General features: G+C 46.0%; 1 protein-coding gene across 3 annotated transcripts in view; it reads right to left on the reverse strand.

The window, feature by feature from the left end:
* The window catches only part of PHF1 (PHD finger protein 1), a 607,606-nt gene that overhangs the window by 148,396 nt on the left and 437,589 nt on the right, over nucleotides 1-21,621 (reverse strand). For all 3 annotated transcript variants that reach the window (XM_069241858.1, XM_069241855.1, XM_069241857.1), the window contains exons 10-11: nucleotides 20,023-20,090; nucleotides 11,537-11,698 (exon numbers count right to left, since the gene is read on the reverse strand). In XM_069241858.1, the coding sequence (XP_069097959.1) occupies nucleotides 11,537-11,698; nucleotides 20,023-20,090 (230 nt within the window). The remainder of the gene's footprint in view (nucleotides 1-11,536; nucleotides 11,699-20,022; nucleotides 20,091-21,621) is intronic.

Consider the following 21,621-nt stretch of genomic DNA (forward strand, 5'->3'; position numbering starts at 1 on the left):
CTGGCACAGGGTCCATTACCCCCAACCCACTCCACCCTGTTTGAAGCGGTACCACATGACAGTGGTGGTGTTAGAGAACACCTATACCAGCCTCCTCTTGATGGATGGAGGGAAGTCTTTAGAAGGTTGATGTGTAGCCAGGACTCTGCCGGATACCAGAGATCTCTGATCTCCACCTCCCCCAGATGGCAATAAAACCCAGAAGCAATGCATTTGTCCTCACTGTCAGCTTAGTGTGGGGAAAGGAGAAGGGGTCTACCAATGAATGAACATTGTCCAGTAACCGCTATTGCACATCTTTTCCACTCTGCTCTGAAATCTCAACCTGGTCAGAGAGGTCCTCCTGAAGTTGAGACTCTGGGACTTCAGATTCCACATATGCACCTGGTGTGCTCGGCCAGCAGGATGAATAAGCCATCAGTCCCAGTAGCCTCAGAGTGGACCTCAATGAAATTCAGGACCTGGGCTGACAGATCAGCTTGAATGTCCTGGGCTCTCTTTCCCGAAGGAATGCACAAAACCAAACCACCTTCAGAATGGCTCTAATGAAGGGGAGTGTCTGAGGAGTCAGGTGTGACTCCAGCACGATAGAGTAAATCTAAATGGAGAGCTACAAAGGATTACCTGTAGAATCGATATTCTTTCAAGTACCGTATCACTATAGATATCAATAATTATCATTTTGTATGTCATAAGCAACAACAGCTCTTGGATGCATGGTTTGGGCTAAGCAGCACACTAAATGACAAAATGAAAATGTTATCAACAAAGTATACATTTATTAAATTAATTTACAAAAGACTAAAAACATGAATCCAAATACAAAAAAAAAAAACATTTGCCTAACTCAGTCATTCCGCCGAGAAAAATTATAATAATACTATAGTCTCAAATGAAATACAGTAGGGATTTGACGCTAATCTGTCCAGCACTCAGATTGGACATCGCTAGAGAACCCATTCGATCACAGCCACGCATGGCGACGAATGGCAAAGGTGGTGCCTGTAGCCCACATGGAATCGGTGGTGTCCAAGCCACCACAAATTGTGAACTTGACAACATCACAATCATCTTCTATTGCCTGAGACAGTACAGGGTGAAGGTTTTCAGGCACACCAGGGAGGAACTGTGCCACCGAAACCCAAAATGTGTGAGAGTAGCGTCACAACAAACAATTGGTGTTAACAGATCAAGGGGCCAAGGTGGTAGAAGGAAAGACACACATTTGAAATATTTCCAATCACTTAGATTCCCTAACAGGGTCAGTAGGGGGAAATATGTTTGGGCTAGGGTGGCTGGTGGAAGCCTGCACCACTAGGCTTTCTGGCGAGGGCTTCTGGCAATCTGTCTATTGACAGGGGGGTCGGAGCAAGGTCTGGCCTGAGCACCCAGTACGGTATCAGTCAATGCCTCATTGAAGGGAAGAAGGAGCTCAGAATATGTTTTCCCTGGCTGGATGACTTCTGTGAATACACTGGTCTTATCCTCAAAGGTGGGGAGCTGGAGGTCATGAGCTCTAGCTGCCCTACGCACTACCATGGAGTAAGAAGCGGATCATCTGTGGCCTGTATAGAGAGAGAAAAGAGACACGCCTCCAGAGAAGTTTTGAGGCCACTGGCCTCTTGTAAGTCCTCGCATCAGTTGTCATCTTGGAAGGGGTGAGCAAATTCTTCACCGGGGTCACGGTTACTGTCGGAATCAGTCCATGAAAATAAAAATTGCGAAGAGTGTTGTTGAGCCTACAGTAATTCAAGTGGGGCAAGATACAGGTGCAACATTGGTCGAGGTCGGACTGGCCCTTATTCGGAATCAGGGGGGACAATCTGGGCCGCTTGTTTAGGTGACGAAGTCTGCATCGTCGTCCATCTGATGTGGCGTGGCTGAAGACCCCAGAAACTTAGGCTGCTCCAGAGACAGCTGCGGGATAGAGACTGAAGTGGGCCAACTTCAGGAACGGGATTGAGAAGGATGGCACCGCCCCTGCATTTGGTCAGGCACCAGAGGTACTACAGACGAGTTTCTAGATCCACTTTAACGCCAGGGGAATATTAAAAAAGGTGAGGAATCTGTGCCTAGATAAAGCCTCTACCAGAAAAAGTATTACCGAAAGTAAGTAACTTGTTCATTAGACAGAAAGTAATGGACTCTTTGGAGAAAAAAAAACTGCTGCATCGGTCCTTCACCCAAGAGTTGCATAGTAAGATTAAGGCATATATTACAGAAATTAGCATTGTAAAACAGGCCAGAGTAATGAGAGAGTTAAGTGGCAAGTTAAGTAAAACTACAAAAGAAATTAAACAAAGTGAAATGTAATTTAACAGTACTGGATACAGGAAAACCCCTGGGAAAAATACAAGCTCTCACAACCGAATTCCATGAAGGCCAAAGCACTCAGTAGCAAAGCAATCCAGGAATCGAGACAGATCTGGTAGATAGCTGACATGAATGCTACGATCAAACTGGGTCACTGAAAAAATCAATGGCTAAAAGTCTAACAGAAGTTGATTTTATGGATTTACTGAAATAAATCAAAGTGCACATAACTGACGGGAAACATTGCATTGGTGCCTCAAACAAAAATGGTGATAATGGAGGCAAGGTATACAAAACTTATGTGATCTTTCTGTGTATCACTTCTACTTCAGGAGAGACACCTCTCAAATAAAGAAAGCATCTTGCAAAGACAGAACAATATGTCTATACCAGGCAGAAAATGCATGAAAGACATGAATGAACGATGTCGAGCTAAATTAATTTCAAAACATCTGTATAGACCATCAAGAAAAAAGAAACTCAGTGCTTTAAGAGCATTACGATCCTGTTCTGAGCAGCTGAAAAAATGCCACTTACAGGGAATGATGAGATAATGGTAGCAAGTTTTGCCTTACAGTAGTAGTGTGAGTTTTCAGTTTATGAATGTTGTAGGCTATCTCACTACACAGCACCTTTATTCTCATTTTCCCCTTCGAACGGGATTGCAAAAGATGTTTCTAGTTGTTTTAAATTGTACTGATGTTTTAAATTTAGATTAGATTATTGTTTATGCATCATAAATCGTATCATGTCTAGGACTGCAAAAACTTCCTTATCACACACTTGAGGGGGCATGTCAGCAGTTATCATAAACTCACCTTCTGACAACAGCATGGTAGCATACTCCTAAGGCAGAGGTTGGGTCAACAGCATTACTTTTTGAGGGCATTTCGGCTAGGGAGGTTAGAGGAAGTATGGTAACTATTGCATGGGAATCGCAGCACTCAACATACAAATGTCATCCAGGGCAGATCATCTGAGGTTGGGAAAGGATAAGTTACTTACCTGTAAATCCTAGTTCTCTTCCAGGGGTATCCTCATCAAAGTCATAAACATTGAATATTCCCGCCCTTGTGCGGGGACCCCGGAGCATATATATATAAAATACATACATATTATCATGTGTAAAACAGCAATGCAGGCTATAATCATAAATAGGCTAAAATGCTTTATTTCTATGCAAGTTCTTTTTTTTTTTTTTTTTTTTATATTATAAAATCACAATAGATCATAAATATCTACCTAAGCCCCAAAAACTGGACTTAGGGAAGTAAACAGCAGTAAATAGCAGAGAAAAATAGAAAAAAACCACATTGAAAAACAATGAAGCATTCTTAGCCAATAGGCTGCATGCAGGTTAACACAGGAGAACCATAAAAACTTTGGCACCGTGCCTTTAAGACCCTGAGCACCTCCAGTATCCCACCATGCCTCAGGGGTGAAGGGAAGGTGACAGTTGGTTCACAGTTAGGTCAGTACTTTTTTACGGTGACAATCTGTGTAACTGATCAGAAAGATAATCTGTCCTGCACTTCTAGGAGACTTGAGTCCGGGGAGGAGGGTGGGTTGTTTATGACTTTGATGAGGATACCCCTGGAAGAGAACTAGGATTTACAGGTAAGTAACTTATCCTTCTCTTCCAGGGGATCCTCATCAATAGTCATAAACATTGAATAGATTAGCAAGCCCATCCCTAGACTCTGTGGACTGTCTGAAAGAAGTGCAGGAAAGAATACATATTCATGCAAATAGATTTCTAAGAGAGGCCTGCCCCACCTGGGCATCCGCTCTTGCATCCAAGTCTAAACAGTAATGCTTAGTAAAGGTATGCACAGACTTCCATGTAGCAGCCTTACAAATCTCGGAAATTGGTACATTGTTAAGGAGGGCAGCAGTAGCCGCTTTTCCCCTTGTGGAATGCGCTTTTGGCCTAGCCAGTAATTGCTTATTAGCCAGCTGGTAAGTGTTAACAATACAAGACACAATCCATCTTGATATCGTTTGTTTAGACGCTGCCTCTCCTGTTCTTAAATGACCATAATTCAGAAACAAATGGTTAGAATGTCTAATCGGTTTTGTTTTGTCCAAATAGAATTTCAGCACTCTTTTCAAGTCTAAAGAATGCAATGCTTTCTCAGCCGGAGTCTCCGGATTGGGAAAGAAAGTCGGTAAAGATATAGTCTGATTGATATGGAATTCTGACACCACCTTCGGAAGGAAAGATGGGTGAGTTCGCAGAACCACTCTATTATCGTGAAAAACCGTGTACGGTTCTCTGCAAGACAGAGCCTGAATTTCGCTGACCCTCCTCGCTGAAGTAATGGCCACCAAAAAAGCCGTCTTCCACGTAAGGTGCTGTAAAGAGGCCTTGTGGATAGGTTCAAAGGGAGGGCCCATAAGTTTTGACAGGACTACATTCAGTTCCCATGGAGGAGAAGGTCTCCGAATGGGAGGAAAAACCTTTTTCAAGCCTTCTAAGAAATCCTTGACTACAGGTATCGTAAAGAAGGATTCCTGAGAAGGCGACTTACGATAAGCTGTAATTGCCGACAAATGTACCTTAATAGATGATACCTGCAGACCAGACTTCGTCAGATGAAGCAAATAGGACAGTATGACATCCTCCTGAGCTCGTATGGGGTTTATACCTTGTTGAGAGCACCAGATGTAAAATCTCTTCCACTTAAAAGCGTAAGAACGCCGCGTGGAAGGTCGTTTTGACTCTTTCAAGATGTTCATGCACTCCTGTGAGAGCCCTAGGTGCCCATACTGCAGGAATTCAGGAGCCATGCTGTCAAGCTCAGAGAGGGAAGGTTGGGATGTAGGATTCTGCCTTCCATTCTGCTCAGGAGATCCGGTCTGCACGGCAACCTCCTGTGAGGTTTTTCCGATAAGTTGAATAGATCCGTGTACCAGAATTGGCGGGGCCATTGTGGCGCTATCAGAATCATTCTGGTTCTGGAGTTGTAAAGTTTGTTGATTACTGCCGGTATGAGGGGAATCGGTGGAAAGGCGTAGAGAAATATCCCTGACCAGTTGATCAACAGGGCATTCCCTTGAGATCCCGGACGGCAGAACCTGGATGCGAAGTCTGGGCATTTTTTGTTTACTTCGTCTGCAAAGAGATCCAACTGGGGTCGACCCCATTGACCGAAGATGTCCTCGGCGACTTCGTCGTGTAGGACCCAGTCGTGCGCGTCTTCTAGATGTCTGCTCAGGAAATCTGCCTCTACGTTTTGCTGACCTGGCAGGTGTACCGCTGTGATAGACATTCCCCTGGCCAGGAGCCAATGCCATATCGTTTGGGACTCTCGAGATAGAGGTAGTGATCTTGTTCCCCCCTGTTTGTTCAGATAATACATTGTGGTTGTATTGTCTGTCTGAATTAGGAGAGATTTCCCCTGAACCAATGGAGAGAAAGATTTGAGAGCCAGATGGACCGCTCTGAGCTCCAGTAGATTTATGTGATAGTTCTTTTCCTTGTCGGACCACAGACCCTGAGCTTGGAAGGAACCCAGATGAGCACCCCAACCCTGAAGAGACGCATCCGTTACCAGAGTGTCGGCTGGAATTGTCTGGTGAAACGGAGAACCTATCGACAGGTGAGGTCTGTGCATCCACCATTGTAGTGATTGAAAAGCCGCTGCTGGTAGTCGCACTCTGTCGTCCCAGCGACCAGTCTTTTGGCTCCAGTTGTTCTCTAATGCCTCCTGAAGGGGCCTCATGTGTAGCCTGGCGTTCGGGACAATGAAGATGCATGAAGCCATGGAGCCCAGAAGCGATGTCACCTGACGAGCAGTAGGTGCATCGGCTTTTAATAGTTGTTGACACTTCCTGTGGATCGATAAAAGTCGTTCCTCCGAAGGATACACTCTTTGGAGCTCTGTGTTTAGTATAGCTCCCAGGTAGTGGAGGTTTTGTGTTGGAATCAGGGTTGACTTGTTGTGGTTGATTTGAAGACCTAGAGACTCGAAAGTTCTTAGTACAATGTCTCGATGTTTTCTCGCCTGATCCGGAGAGGAAGCCTTCAATAACCAGTCGTCCAGGTAGGGGTAGACGAATATTTTTTGTCTTCGAAGATGTGCCGCTACTACTGCTACACATTTTGAAAAAACTCGGGGTGCAGACTTCAGGCCGAATGGTAGGACTCTGAATTGGTAGTGCTGTGACGCTATTTGGAAACGTAAGAATTTCCGATGTTTGGATGCTATTGGGATGTGAAAATATGCATCCTGTAGGTCAATGGAGCACATCCAGTCTCCCTGATGCAGTTGCGGAACAATCTGGTGAAGGGCTAGCATCCTGAACTTCTGTTTTCTTATGTACTTGTTCAGGAGCCGTAAGTCCAGAATTGGCCTGAAGATGCCCTGTTGACCCTTTTTCGCCACCAGAAAGTAACGGGAGTACACCCCTTTTCCTCTTTGTGCCGGTGGAACCTTTTCTACAGCTTTCTTTTGTAGGAGTGCAAGAACTTCCTTGCGTAGCAGGCTGAGATGAGAAGGAAAACATCTTGCTGGTGGCAAGTGTGGAGGAGGTTTTTTGAAAAGAAGAGAATAGCCATGTTCGACAATATTGAGCACCCATTTCTCTTTTGTGATGGAGTGCCACTCGTGAAGATGATGCGTAATACTTCCCCCCACCGGAGTGGTGCACAGTGCTGAGGGAAGCAATGCTTCATTGCTTTGTTGGTGTCTTTGCTGTAGACTGTTGAGGTCTACTTGCCCCTCGGTCTCTTGTGGGTCTACGCGCCTGAAACAGGGGACGCCCCTGTCGTTGCTGTGGCCTCTGAGACCAGTGAGGGGTTTGAACCCTCTGCTGGAATGGGCGTCTGTCGTACGGCCTGTACCTCCGCCTGAAGTCTTTCTTACGTTCCAGGCCCACTGCCCTCATAGTGTCCACCTCCGTTTTCATTCGGGCCATCTCTTCATCCGCGTGGGTACCGAACAACGAATTCCCGCTGAATGGGAGGTTTAAAATCCGTTGTTGTGCTTCCTGTTTCAGACCAGTGAGCCGTAGCCAGGAAGACCTCCTAGCGCAGATTCCGTGCGCATACCCATGCGCAGCCAAATCCGCCCCGTCCGCCGCCGTTAGATACTAGGCCCCCTTCCTGCAAGATTTCCTGGAAGTCCTGTCTATCTTCCCTGGGCAACTTCTCTGTAAATCTGTGGAGTGAGTCCCACAGAGAGCGGTCATATCTGCCCAGAAGTGCTGAGGCGCTGGAGACCTTCATAGCAGATGCCGCCGTACCGCACATCTTTCTCCCCAGGGAGTCTAGGTGTCTGCTCTCCTTATCCGGGGGGACTGTGGAAGATGATGCCACAGAGTGTGTTTTTCTGGCTGCGGCTAAGATAACAGAGTCCGGTGGCGGATCCTTCCGCAGGAATAAAGGATCTTGCTCCGGAGCTTTGTACTTCTTTTGAATCCTAGCCGGGGCAGACTTGAGAGTGGCTGGAGTCAGAAAGGTGTCCATAGTAGGTTGCAGCAAACCCGGTACTAGTGCCAGCAGTTTTCTCGAGACCGATCTGTGTTGTAGAGTCTCAAAGATAACTGAGGATGAGGTGGCCGGCTCCGGTACCTCAATATTTAGTTTCTGCGCTCCCCTTAAAAGAACCTCATTAAAAGTGGTGATATCATCCACCGGTGAGATCCTAGCAGGTGGAGAATCTGTCAGTGTGGGGGAGAAGCGCCCAACAGACGATCCTGAAGAAGACCAAGAGGGTGATCTTCTGTGTGGTGTTCGCGACCTGGTTCTCCTTCGGGAACGAGACCTGCTACGAGAAGCTGTAGCAGAGTGTGCAGGTCTTGTGGTCGGCTGAGGAGGAGCAGAACGAGCCCGTCCTGCTCTAGCTGTAGGCGATGGCGTTCTAGGTAATGAGGCAGTAGGAGAATACATCCTAGAGTATTGGGAATCCGGGGATGCTGCCGGTCTATTCAGGCTCTCTAACCATCTAGGTGATAGAGTGATGGGAGAAACATGCCCCGATGAGCCCGCTCTGGAATGGGATGATGCACTCCGTATAGAGACCACCGGTGAGGGAGCTTTATCCGCTGGCTCTACTGCCTGTGACACAGCTGAAGGTTGTGTCGACGTCGATTGCATCTTCGACGTCGAAAGATGCGATGGCTCGGCTGTTCTCGACGTCGAAGGTCTTGATGTCGAAAGCCTTGACGTTGAATGTCTCGACGCCGAGCGTCGATCGCGGGATCTGGACCTACTCGCCGTCGTGTGCCTCGACGTCGAGTGGCCGACGGCGGATGTTCATGCCGTTGTGGCGATTTTGACGTCTTATCCTTCGACGCCAAGGGGCGAGACGTTCTCGACGGCGAACGGGAGCGCCGGAGATGGCTCGACGCTGAACGATGGCCTGCCGTCGACGGAGATGTACCCCTGTGCTGTCCATGCTTCGACGCTTTGTCCCTCGACGTTGGTCTGGACACCGTCGACGGCGATCTATGCCGGTGAGACGGTGGCAACGATGACGTCGATGGAGAACAAACAGGCACAATCCTACCTGTCGACGTCGATCTGGCCATTCCTTCTGTTGGAGGCCTGGGAAGTGAAGAGGCTGTTGACTTTTTCCTCTCCTGAAGCCCATGCAGCCTGATTTTCTCTCTGTCTTTGAGAGTCCTCCTTGACATCTTCTTACAATACTTGCAGGTGTCAGGACAGTGACTCTGTGGCAGGCAGACAATACACAGAGAGTGTGGGTCTGACTGGGCTTTCTGCTTCCCACAAGAAGGACATTTTACAAAAAGAGATGGCATTTTCTGTCAGAAAAGACTGCCAAACTCAGACAAAAGATGTTATCTGTCGAGTAAACAGGAAAAACACTATTTTTAGGGATTTTTCTGAAGAAAAACTCAGAAAAACTGAGAGCTCAATGCTCCAGGATCCTCTCAGAAGAAGCCGGAAAAAAGAACTGACCTAACTGTGAACCAACTGTCACCTTCCCTTCACCCCTGAGGCATGGTGGGATACTGGAGGTGCTCAGGGTCTTAAAGGCACGGTGCCAAAGTTTTTATGGTTCTCCTGTGTTAACCTGCATGCAGCCTATTGGCTAAGAATGCTTCATTGTTTTTCAATGTGGTTTTTTTCTATTTTTCTCTGCTATTTACTGCTGTTTACTTCCCTAAGTCCAGTTTTTGGGGCTTAGGTAGATATTTATGATCTATTGTGATTTTATAATATAAAAAAAAAAAAAAGAACTTGCATAGAAATAAAGCATTTTAGCCTATTTATGATTATAGCCTGCATTGCTGTTTTACACATGATAATATGTATGTATTTTATATATATATGCTCCGGGGTCCCCGCACAAGGGCGGGAATATTCAATGTTTATGACTATTGATGAGGATCCCCTGGAAGAGAAGTTTACATATCGAAGAACATGCCACAAGGTGTTTCACACCACTTCATAATGGACACCCACCAGCGCTATCTTGGATAGGGAAAACAGGTTGACTTACACTACTGGGTCATAGTACGCTAAGACAATGTAAGAAGGTGGCACTAGAAACTGTGTGTTGGAAGATTTACTTGCCTGGCATTCAGTCTGAATCCATCTTTTCCCTTCTTTGTGCACCTCTGATACTTTAATTGCTCCCTTCCATCGGTTCCCATTTTGTGCTGATTTCGCAACTCTGTTACCTTCTTTCAGCGTGGCTTCAGACTTTGGCTGATGACCTACTGTTATTCTGCCATCTGGAGACAATCTCTTTTGTGTTCCTTACCACATCATGGACTCAGAGAGGTAAATTATATTACACCTTTACAGAATAAGAGTTTAATGTTATTATGCATATTGTGTTTATTAAAACCAGTGCCTTTTCCTCCACTTCTAGGTCTCCACTCTGCAGGGCTAATACCAATATTCCTGTTACCCTATGCTTACTTCGCACCCCTGTACTCTTCTCTAGGAACTGCTGCAGCCAGTGATAGGTGGAAAAAATAACCGAAAGACTAATGGTTAACAGAGATGTTCTACTGCCTGCCTTTGTTACTTTAAAGCCTGATAGTATAAGCAAAAGGTATCTGACCAATATAACCCAAAGATAGGCTGCACATTTTTTTATTTATTTTAAATCTGTTTATTTTCTATTTGTTTTATGAATGTGCTCTGCATATCACCACACATATGGGGCCATTCAGTGCTTATGACATCAACGAAGAAGCCCTTGAAAGGAGAAACATATTTAAATCTAATCTTAGCCATAGAGCTGCTATCCCCTTACATCACATACATAAGCCTGTGCAGTATTTATGAAGCCTAGTCAGTACTTCTAAATTAACAAATTCTGGACCTCATCAAAATTATTTCATAGCTTACCAGTGGGAAGATGGATTGTCACACACCTGTTACCCATGAACGGTACTTACAAATGTACCTATCATTCATGCCCAGATGCTTACTACTTATGCCCTGGAGCGCACATATACACTTTCTTAGTGGGTGCATGCCCATGAATGCAGAAATCATACAACGTCTGTACCTTAAAAATGAACAATCACTACTGGGGAAGCACCAAGCCTTGGTTCCCTGACAGGGGTTGTACATTCCACAACCAACAATCCAGAAGACACCTAGGCTGCACCCACACCATCTGTGCTAAGGCCTGGAATACATTTGTACATATACTCTGGTCTGCTTAGGAGGTCTTAGACTGCATCCACACTCCCAGGCACACCATTCCAAATGTTAAAGAATAATGACAATACTCAGCAGCAGTGACCCCTTGTACATGACATACGGTGTCAGAAGGTAGAAACTATAACCATGCTGCATCACAGAGAGGAGAAAATTCTAATCATTTTACTGAGGTTCCTAAACTTATTACACATTTCTATGTCACTATACAAGTCACTGAAATGCCGCATAAAATGTTTAGTGAGAAAGGGTGTGTTATGGGGAAAAAACGAAAGGAAAACAAAACAGATTTCAATCAAGTCTACTGCATTCTCTGTCACACTGTGTCACTGTAACTTAGTGCAAGCAGGGATCAACTTGGATCATCAAGTTTTGGATATGGGATTTTCAGATAGTTGCCACTCGAGAATACCGAAGGACCTGCAGACCTCCAGACTATACCCAAAGCTAAAAATCAGTGCAGGCGCCCATGCATGCAGACACACAAGCACGCACACGCAAGCACACACACACTCACACTGAATAAATTGCACCTTTGGATAAAAAAATTAAAAAAACAAAAAGGAATATGCAAACCTTCTGCACGCCGGAGATGCAAATTCCTCCGGGCCTTCATCGTCCTCTGTGACTGACTCAGGGCTGGTATCTTCCTGTAGGTGTTGTGGGACTGGCGGTGGAACACGACTGTGTAGGCCGAAGAGGCACTTCTTTTTCTTTATCTCCTTACCAGATATAAACCTGTAGCGCAAGGATAATGTGAAGTTAACTCGCAATCAAGAACTAGTTCAATGGAGGGCAACTCAATCTTCAATGGACCAGGGAAACATTGACTAAACTTAGGCTGTTTTGTTTAGAGTCACAGCATCAAGACAAACAATACGATTTGGGGTGCTACATCTAAAATATTCGGTGCACCTTCTTAAAAGAATCTAGTATTGTTTTCTTCCTTCACAATGCACATAACACATTGGGCCTGATTTAGGCTTTGGCGGAGGAAATTCTCTGTCACAAACATGACAGATATTTTATCCACCATATTATGATTCCCCATAGGAGATATATATCACGTTTGTGACTGATTATTTCCCTCCGGCAAGGCCTAAATCAAGCCCCAAGTTCTTTTTGTAGGATTACTGCAACGTTTACGGGTGTATTTAAGTATCACTTTTTTGCTTTCTGTAAAGCAGACTAGTTCCTTCAATGAACATGCTTTGTCTAACGTGTAATAAACACAAAAAGATTATTGGTCCTGCTTGGAGCATGGGGTGGCGATAATGTTAGTTTCTCAAATGGAGTGTGTAGGAAGTTGGTTCTGTATATACTATCTCAAGAGTCCCCCCCTTAGAGGTCGATAGTGGCAAAATTAGATAATACTAATGCTCTATTTTGTGGTAGTGTGGTCAAGCAGTAGGCTTATCAGAGGGTAGTGTTAAGCATTTGTTGTACACACACAGGCAATAAATGAGGAACACACACTAAAAAACTTAACTCCAGGCCAATAGTTTTTATTTAGAAAAATATATTTCCTTAATTTATTTTAAAACCACAAGATTCAAGGTTTGAGGTGAGGCCATAAAATGCAAGGTACTTCACACAGGTAAGTATAGAACTTTGATTTAAAACAGTAGTACACACAGTTTTTGGTTAAAATGGCAAATAGCTATTTTAAAAGTGAACACTGCAAAAATCAACAGTTCCTGGGGAAGGTAAGTTTGGTTAAGTTTCTCAGGTAAGTAAAGCACTTACACAATCAGTCTCCTGGGCATAGGCAGCCCACTGTTGAGGGTTCAAGGCAACCTCAAACCCACAGCACCAGCAACACAGGGCCGGTCAGGCGCAGAGGTCAAAGGAGGGCCCAAAACGCATAGGAGCCTATGAAGAACAGGGGGGTGCTCCGGTTCCAGTCTGCTAGCAGGTAAGTACCTGCGTCTTCAGGCAGCAGACCAGGGGGGATTTGTAGAGCACTGGGGTGGGGGGGTGGGGGGGGGTAGGGGGGGGTGGAGACACGGACACACACAAGTCCACATAACACACCCTCAGCAGCACAGGGGCGGCTGGGTGCAGTAGGAAAAGTAGGCATCGGGTTTACTATTGAAAGCAATGGAGGGACCCAGGGGTCACTTAGGCGATGCAGGCAGTGCACGGGGGCTTCTCGGGTCAGCCACCGACTGGGCTAGGATGAGGGCCGCCTGCTGGTCACTCCTGCACTGGTAGGTGGTTTCTCTCAGACCTGGGGGCTGTGGGTGCAGTGCTTGGTCAAGGCGTCGGTTCCTTTCTTACCAGGCAGTCGTGGTCAGGGGGAGCCTCTGGATCCTCTCTACAGGTGTTGCTGTGGGGTGCAAGGGGGGGGGGGGGTCGACTCAGGGTGCCCACGTCATCGTAGTCGCCTGGGAGTCCTCTCTGCGGTGTTGATTCCCCTGAACTCGAGCCAAGGGCATCGTTGCAGAGAGTGAAGTCTCACGCTTCCGGTGGGAAGAGAGAGTTCTTTCAAAGTTGTTTCTTTGTTGCAGGTTTTGAACAGTGCCGCTGTTCTCGGGAGTATCTTCGTCTTTTGGGTTCAGGGCAGTCCTCAGAGGTTGCTGGTCCCTGTTGGATGTGTCGCTGTGCAGGTTCTTTGAGTCTGGAGACAGGCCGGTAGGACTGAGGCCAAGTCAGTTGTCGTCTCCACCGTCTCTGCGGGGCTTTCAGGTCAGCAGTCCTTCTTCTTGTTGTAGGTTGCAGGAATCCGATTTCCTGGGTTCAGGGTCGCTCCAAAATACTAAATTTAGGGGTGTGTTTAGGTCTGGGGGGCAGTAGCCAATGGCTACTGTCCTGGAGGGTGGCTACACCCTCTTTGGGTCTCCTCCCTGAGGGGAGGGGGGCACATCCCTATTCCTATTGGGGGAATCCTCCAAACTCAAGATGGAGGATTTATAAAGGCAGGGGTCACATCAGCTCGGAGCACCTTAGGGGCTGTCCTGACTGGTGAGTGACTCCTCCTTGTTTTCCTCATTCTCTCATCCAGTCATGTAGCCAAAAGTGGGGGCAGTGGCCGGGGGGGGGGTGGGCATCTCCACTAGCTGGGATACCCTGGGGTGCTGTAACAAAAGGCATGAGCCTTTGAGGCTCACCGCCAGGTTTTACAGTTCCTGCAGGGGGAGGTGAGAAGCACCTCCACCCAGTACAGGCTTTGTTCCTGGCCACAGATTGACAAAGGCACTCTCCCCATGTGGCCAGAAACTCGTCTGGCTGTGGCAGGCTGGCAGAAACTGGTCAGCCTAGCACTGGGAGTCGGATTGGTATTCAGGGGGCATCTCTAAGATGCCCTCTGGGTGTATTCGACAATAAATCCCACACTGGCATCGGTGTGCATTTACTGTGTTGAGAAGTTTGATACCAACCTTCCCAGATTTCAGTGTAGCCATTATGGAACTGTGGGGTTCATAACTGACAGACTCCCAGACCATATACTCTCTATGGCTACCATGCACTTACAATGTCTAAGGTTTTGCTTAGACACTGTAAGGGCATAGTGCTCATGCAACTATGCCCTCACCTATGGTATAGTGCACCCTACCTTAGGGCTGTAAGGCCTGCTAGAGGGGTGACTTACCTATACCACAGGCAGTAAGAGGTGGGCAGGACACCCGGAGGGGAGTGCCATGTCGACTTAGTAATTTTCTCCCTGCCAGCACACACAAGATGTGAGGCAGAGTGCATGTGCTGAGTGAGGGGTCCCCAGGGTGGCATAAGACATGCTGCAGCCCTTAGAGACCTTCCCTGGCAACAGGGCCTTTGGTAACAGGGGTACCATTTACAAGGGACTTATCTGTGTGCCAGGGCTATGCCAATGGTGGGCACAAAGGTACAGTTTAGGAAAAGAACACTGGTGCCTGGTTAGCAGGGTCCCAGCACACTTTCAATCATAACTGGCATCAACAAAAGGCAAAAAGTCATGGTGTAACCACGCCAAGGAAGGCATTTCCTTACAGGGTGGTCACACTGTGACATTTCTCTAGAAACCTGATAAAGCACTCCAAGACTGTTTCAGTAATATATGATGGTAGCTGTCAGAAATTGAGTTTCTGGTTGGCAGAGGTATGCACCATGTCCAAGCCGGAACCACAATCCTAGTCAGGTTAAGTCACCAGGCTCCCTAAATTAACCTCTGCTCACCCCCAGGTAGCTTGGCACAGAGCAGTCAAGCTTAACTCAAAAGGCAAAGTTCTGAGTATTTGTGCAACGCTTCAAACAGTAGAACGGTGACAACACAACACAGAACCATACCACACATGGTTAGAAAAGTAGAACTTAATTTAATGAAGAAAGTAAAACAAAAATGACAAAAATACAATAAGAGGAAGTTGAGATAGGAATTTTTAAATATTAAGCTTAACTGTATCGCTCAGAAGCATAAAATACCAACCAGGGCTATATTGTCACCATGGACTGGGTCTAATCTGAAAAGTCAGGCTGGAACTGATGAAGCGCAGGTCAGATGCAGGGCCCAGCCTTGCCCTGCTAAAACAGTACTTTAGTTTGTGGTTGCATCGACGTAGAGAACAAGAGTCGAGAAGCAAGGGAGGATATGCATCCGTCAATCCTTGGGATGCAGGGGATGCATCAGTTCTAAGTCACACAAAGTTGAAGATGCATGGGAACGGGAGGTGATGCCCCAATCCTCGAAGCAGCAGCAATGTGTCAGCGTCAATGGAGATGCACCAGTTCCAAGAAGTGCAACGGTATTGATGCATGGATCCTGGACTGGAGCAGCAATTTATACCCACTACCAATGGCCTGGGACTGGAAAGGAAGACTCAAGGATAGCAGAGTCCAGGTGCTGTAGGTGATGAGTTGGAAGTCTTTTGTGTCCCTGAGACTTCAGAAGTACAGGAGCCAATCCAACAAGCCCTTGTAGTCACTCTGGTTCAGGGTTCAAGTCTGTGTATCTAGTCCTCCTCACTCAGGGAAGGAGAGCAGTTCTTACAGAGCAGCAATCCAGCAGAGTAGCAGTCCTTGTAGCAGCACAGCAATTATTCTTCTGGTAGAGTATCCACAAGTCTGAGGTGGTAGGGTCAGAAGTTCAGTTCTTATGCTTAAGGGTGCCTTTGAGGTGGGGGAGAATTCAAAGAAGGGCTTTGAAGTGCACAGATGTCCTCCCTTCCTGTCCTGGCTTGAGACTCACTCACTCAGCAGTCCTTTGTAGGGGGTCAGGACACAGCTTATTCAGGTTTAAGTGTGGGGTTGTGGCCAGCCCCTCCTCCCATCCTGCACAAGATGTCCCATCAGGAAGTTGATGGTCCTTCAGTCACACCTACGCTCCCTTTGTGGCTGTCTCGAGGGACTGCACAAGCCCAGCTGTCACCCCATCCCGGACATATTTTTTAAGATAGGCTTCAGGCACGCAAGCCTTAGAGCAGGAAAAATCCAACTTTCTAAAAGTGGTATTTTAAAAATTTTAACAATACATCCGACTTTACCAGTAAAGAGGATTCCATAAAGAATCCTCAATGTTATGTCATAGGAGGGGTAGGCCTCGCAGTAGTGAAAAACAAATTTGGGTGTTTTTCACTACCAGGACAAGTAAAACATAAAGGTATATGTCCTGCCTTTTAATTAAATAGAACCCTGCCCTATGGGCTACCTAGGGCCTATCTTAGGGGTGGTTTAAATGTAACAAAAGGGGAGTTTAAGGCAAGGGGTTTTAAATTTAAAGTCCATTTAGCAGTTAAACACTGCATTAGGCTGCAATTGCAGGCCTGGGAAATGTTGTGAATGGGTTCTTAAGTGGGTGGAGCAAGCAGTGCTGCAGGCCCTCTAGTATTGTTTAATTTACAGGCCCTGGGCACTTTACTAGGGACTTATAAGTACATCAAATATGCTAATTACGTATATACCAATCAAACCATGTTTTAGGGACAGAGTACATGCACATTAGCACTGGTCAGCAGTGGTGAAGTGCTCAGAGTCCTAAGGCCCTGAAAAAGAAATCGGCAAAGTATGAGGCAAGCAGGCAAATTTTTTTGGGGGAAGGCACCCTATATCTGTCAGGTCTAATAAGTGTCCCCCCCAGCTGAAAGTGGGGGGACAGCACTGGTGTGGTCTGACACAGGTCTGTGTTCCACTGTAAAGTCCATTCCCTGTAGGGCGAGGATCACCTAAACACATTTTGGATTCTCACCCTCATTTGCCTTAGACATTTGAGAGACATGTGGTCCATCTGAATCTGGAAATTAGTCTCAAACAAGTATGGCCTTAACTTCTTAAGTGCCCAGACCACAGCAAAGGCTTCCCTTTCAATAGCACTCCATTTCTGTTCTTGGAGAAGTAACCTCAGAGATTAAAGCTACAGGTCGATCTAGGCCCTCATCATTAAGTTGTGAAAAGAACTGCCCCTATGCCATGCTCAGAAGCATCAGTTACGACAATGAATGACAGGGAAAGTCAGGGGCTTTGAGCACAGTAGCTGTACATATGGCCTGTTTTAGGGATCAAATGCTTTCTGGCATGCCTCAGTTCAAATCACTTTTCTGTGCTGCTTCTTGGAAGTCAGCTCAGTCAAGGAGGCTACAATGGTGCCATATCCCTTGACGAACCACCTGTAATATCCTGTAAGGCTCTAAACTCAAGTTTGAATTATGGGGGGCTTCGAGGCATTAAAGTTTCTACCTTGGCATGGAGGGGCTGCACCTTATTCCTGCCCACCAGGTGTCCCAAGTACCCCACAGACCTCTACCCTATCTGGCACCTGCAGCTGCTACTGAAGATAGCTATGTCATCCAAGTAAGCAGAACCGAAGGCCTCCATACCAGCCAACAATTGGTTCACCAACCACTTGAAGATGACAGGGGCATTCTTGAGTCCAAAGGGCATCACTTTAAATTGGTAGCTGCCCTCTGGAGTGGAGAATGTTGACCTCTCCTTTGCTTCTTCAGCTGGGGCAATCTGCCAGTACCCTTAATTAAGGTCAAAAGTACTCTGGAACTGGGTAGATACTAACCTGTCAATCAGTTCATCAGCCCGGGTAATGGGAGGAGCATCAGTCTTGGTGACTGAAGTAAGCCCCCTGTAATCTACTCAGAACCCGATTATGCTCCCAATTACAAGGGAAAACAAAACATAACGAACACAGTAGGTGCAAGTTAGGTGCCAGCCAATGGATAAGGCTTTCAGGCGGGGAAAATGTGAAAAATGAACACGGTCAAGTGGGCCAAGAGGAATGAGAAGAGTTCCACTATTAGACTCCCACCAATTAAGAGGCTGCCTGGATGCAACCGTTTCATGCAGGGTTCATGGTGCAAGGTGCAGTAATCTGCCAAGATCGTTACCCCTCCACTCCAGTAAAACTCCAATAACACTCAAGTCACAGCTGTTTTCTTAGTTAGTTTCCATCTACAAGATTTGCTCATTTGAGATGGCGTCCTTTTTTTAACTTTGGCACAGAAACGTTCACAGACAAGCTATATACCTTTATATATTTCCGGAGCATCAGACCATAACTGTAAACTTTAAAACAGTATTCCTGCATTTCGCTAGATGGCATCATTCCGCTCCAAAAGTGACAAGTTGAACTGCACATAAGCGCCACTGGTTCGTACAAAAGTAAACTGCGTATTTTAGACTATCCCTCCCTTAAGTGCAGAGCCTATCAACAGTTTGACATGACCAGTTTCCTGATCCCTAAAATCGGATCTTTTTAGATGGAAAAAAACAGCCGAATTCACAGAACAGGGAGATGAGATGATCTGTAATGAACCTGGGTTAAGAGTATCCACCAGAAAGATCATTACCAGAGATAAGTAACTTGGATTCTTCTAACCACAGATATCTCACCTTGTGAATAGATAGCACAGTCGTACCTCCCGAAATGGTGAGTCTGAACTGGCTCAGACAAAAATGTCCTGGAGGAGCAAGAGGCCAAAATGCTCCCCTCTACAGACCTACTAAAATGGAGTGACTACTTTCGGCAGAGAGGAAAAGCAGATCCTCATCACTCACTTATCTTGGAAGAATGTTGTACAATGTATTGACCGGAAGAGTCTGGAGCTCGCTCACATGCCTAGACAACTTTATGGTGATGAGAAAGATGTTTTCTACGTCAGAAGACTTAATGAACACCTGTGCAGTGGCTCAAAAGAGGTGCACATCACAAAAGTGAGGACAAAATTCAAGTCCCACTTTGGCATCACAAAAGGAATTCTGGAACACCAGGGAGGACATGAGCCACCGAATCCCAAAGAGCGTGGGAGCAGCAACCCAGGAGGCAGATGTCATTAGCAGACCTGAGGGTCAAGCTAGAAAGAACATACCATCTTCCCAAAGGTCCACAGACCCCATGAACTCCCTTTTGGGGGGGGGGGGAGGGGTAGCCTGGTATTAGGTTTCGTCCGACCTGTAGAAGTCTGCACCATCAAGCTTTCAGGAGAGGGGTACGGAGATAAGAATGCAGGATCACCAGAGGCAGGGCATCTTGCAATCTGGTGATTGGCTGGGGTGCCAGTGCAATGTTTAGCCCAAGCCCCCAAAAGGGTATCTATAAGTGCCTCACTGAAGGGCAGGAGGGGCTCAGTGGATGTTTGACCCGGCTGGAGCACTCCTGTCAAAACATTTGTTTTGACCTCCAAGGTGGAGAGCTGGAGGTCAAGAACTTTGGCTGCCCTAGGCATGGACATTGCATAAGAAACAGTCTCATCAGTGGCAGGACCAGCAACTGAGAGGAGGCCCGTCTCATGGGATGCATCAAGATCACTGGACCCTTGAAAGTCATCATAAGAATTCAGCCCAATTTCATCACCTGCACTGTAATTACTGTCTGGATCCGTGCCAGATAAGGAATGCAATATATGTGCCCTTACTTGTGGTGGTGGCAAGTTCAGCAGAGGAGATGGCGTTTCAGAGGAAGACAGGCAGAGCCTTGGTTAAGGTCGTAGCGGCGCCAACTCAGAATAGGAGAGCACGAGGAGTACCTCGCCCTCAGGCATCTGGATTCAACAACCTACATCTTCCACCAAAAGGAGAATTTTATTTCTACATACTAAAATAGCTGAGGGATGAAGATTATGGGTGTTGGTAATGAACTTTACCTGTCTTTGCGGCTGTTAAGAACATTCAGAAGCTGACTATAACGTTCTACTCGAGGAGTGTCGGAGAGCTGCAAGAAAGCAGAGAGAAGCAAAATGTGAAAACACAAAGGAACTATAGAACATGCATATATGAATAACCAGACTAGAACTCCTCTCATGGCACAACAAAAAAAATGCAATGAACAATTTCAGCTATTTTTTAATTTGTGAAATAAATGATTTTGGTTAAATCATCTCTTGGTTCAGCAGGTTGAACCTATCGCCTAAGATAAGCATTTGTTTTCAAACAGTTTTTGAAAAGAGATATTTCTATTAAAAAAACTTGAGTTATTGTTTTGAATGTCAATGACAGTACTTTGATGGAGAAACTAAGTTTACTTGCCGTTCCCTAGATCAAACCTGTTGGCTTGACTTAACCCCAGTGGAATTTTCTTCCTACATTAGATATAGAGTAAGGTTACTATTTTCATAATCCAATGAGTCAACCACAAACCTTTCAAAATGTATGATAGGTGGAGCAGCCCACTTTAAAAAGCAAGATTAATTGATATAGTCTTGTGCAGACAGCTGAGTAACAAAGGTAAATACAATTAAAAGACAACATTTCACTACTATGTGTGTTATGTTTCTCACTGCAGGAACTGAGAAAGCCCTGTCCCTTGTCTTAGCAAATTGGTTCATTATCATAGAATACAGCTGGTCATAGAACAAGAAAAATATGTACTGAGGATAGAGATCCTCCAACAATCATAGTGTATATCTAGTTATTCCAGAATAGTCTCTCTCATAGTGAGGACAGCCAAGCCTCTACTAGTGATCATACCATCTGGGACCTCCCTTATTTGCTTGCCAGGCTACAACAGGGGCGCTTCAAGGCAGTCCATTACTGTTCTCAATGGAATTGAGTGTCTATACTCTAACGTTAGCAGTGCCTACAGGGGGTCTTTGGCTGACAGGGAAGAAGATAAGTTACTTACCTGTACCTGTGGTTCTCCAGTATTGAGATCTTTCATAGATGCACATGCTTGAATTATTATAAATATTAGCCTGGAAATATTAACATTCGAGGATGGCAGGTAAAAATTATTGGCTCACCATATGCAAATTACGCAAAACTGTTTGTCCTACCGCTGCATCCATACTGTCAGCAGCGTCTAGGCAGTAAAGTTGAGTAAAGGTGTGGCAGCAAGTCCATGTTGCCGCTCTGCAGATGTGGTTTAGAGGCACCCCTGCGAAGAGAGCTGCTGACGTAGACACCGCTCTAGTGGAGTGTGCCTTGATGTTGGTTGTTAGAGGACTTCCCGCTAGCTGGTGACAAAATTGTATGGCAGAGGAGATCCACCGTGCTATAGTTTGCTCGGTAACAGCATTCCCTTTAGTGAGTTGGCCATAGCTACTGAACAACTGATCAGCCTTTCGGAAGTTGCTAGTCCTCTGTATGTAGAATTTCAGACACCTCTTAAGATGTAGGGAATGTAATACTCGCTCTGCTGGAGTTCGAGGGTTCGGGAAGAAAGTCTTTAAAACCACCTGCTCATTCAAATGAAAGTTCAAAGGAACTTTAGGAATGAATCTTGGGTTAGTCCTCAGAATGACCAT

The sequence above is a fragment of the Pleurodeles waltl genome, chromosome 6, assembly GCF_031143425.1.
Source record: "Pleurodeles waltl isolate 20211129_DDA chromosome 6, aPleWal1.hap1.20221129, whole genome shotgun sequence".
NCBI classification, from domain to species: Eukaryota; Metazoa; Chordata; class Amphibia; order Caudata; family Salamandridae; genus Pleurodeles; species Pleurodeles waltl.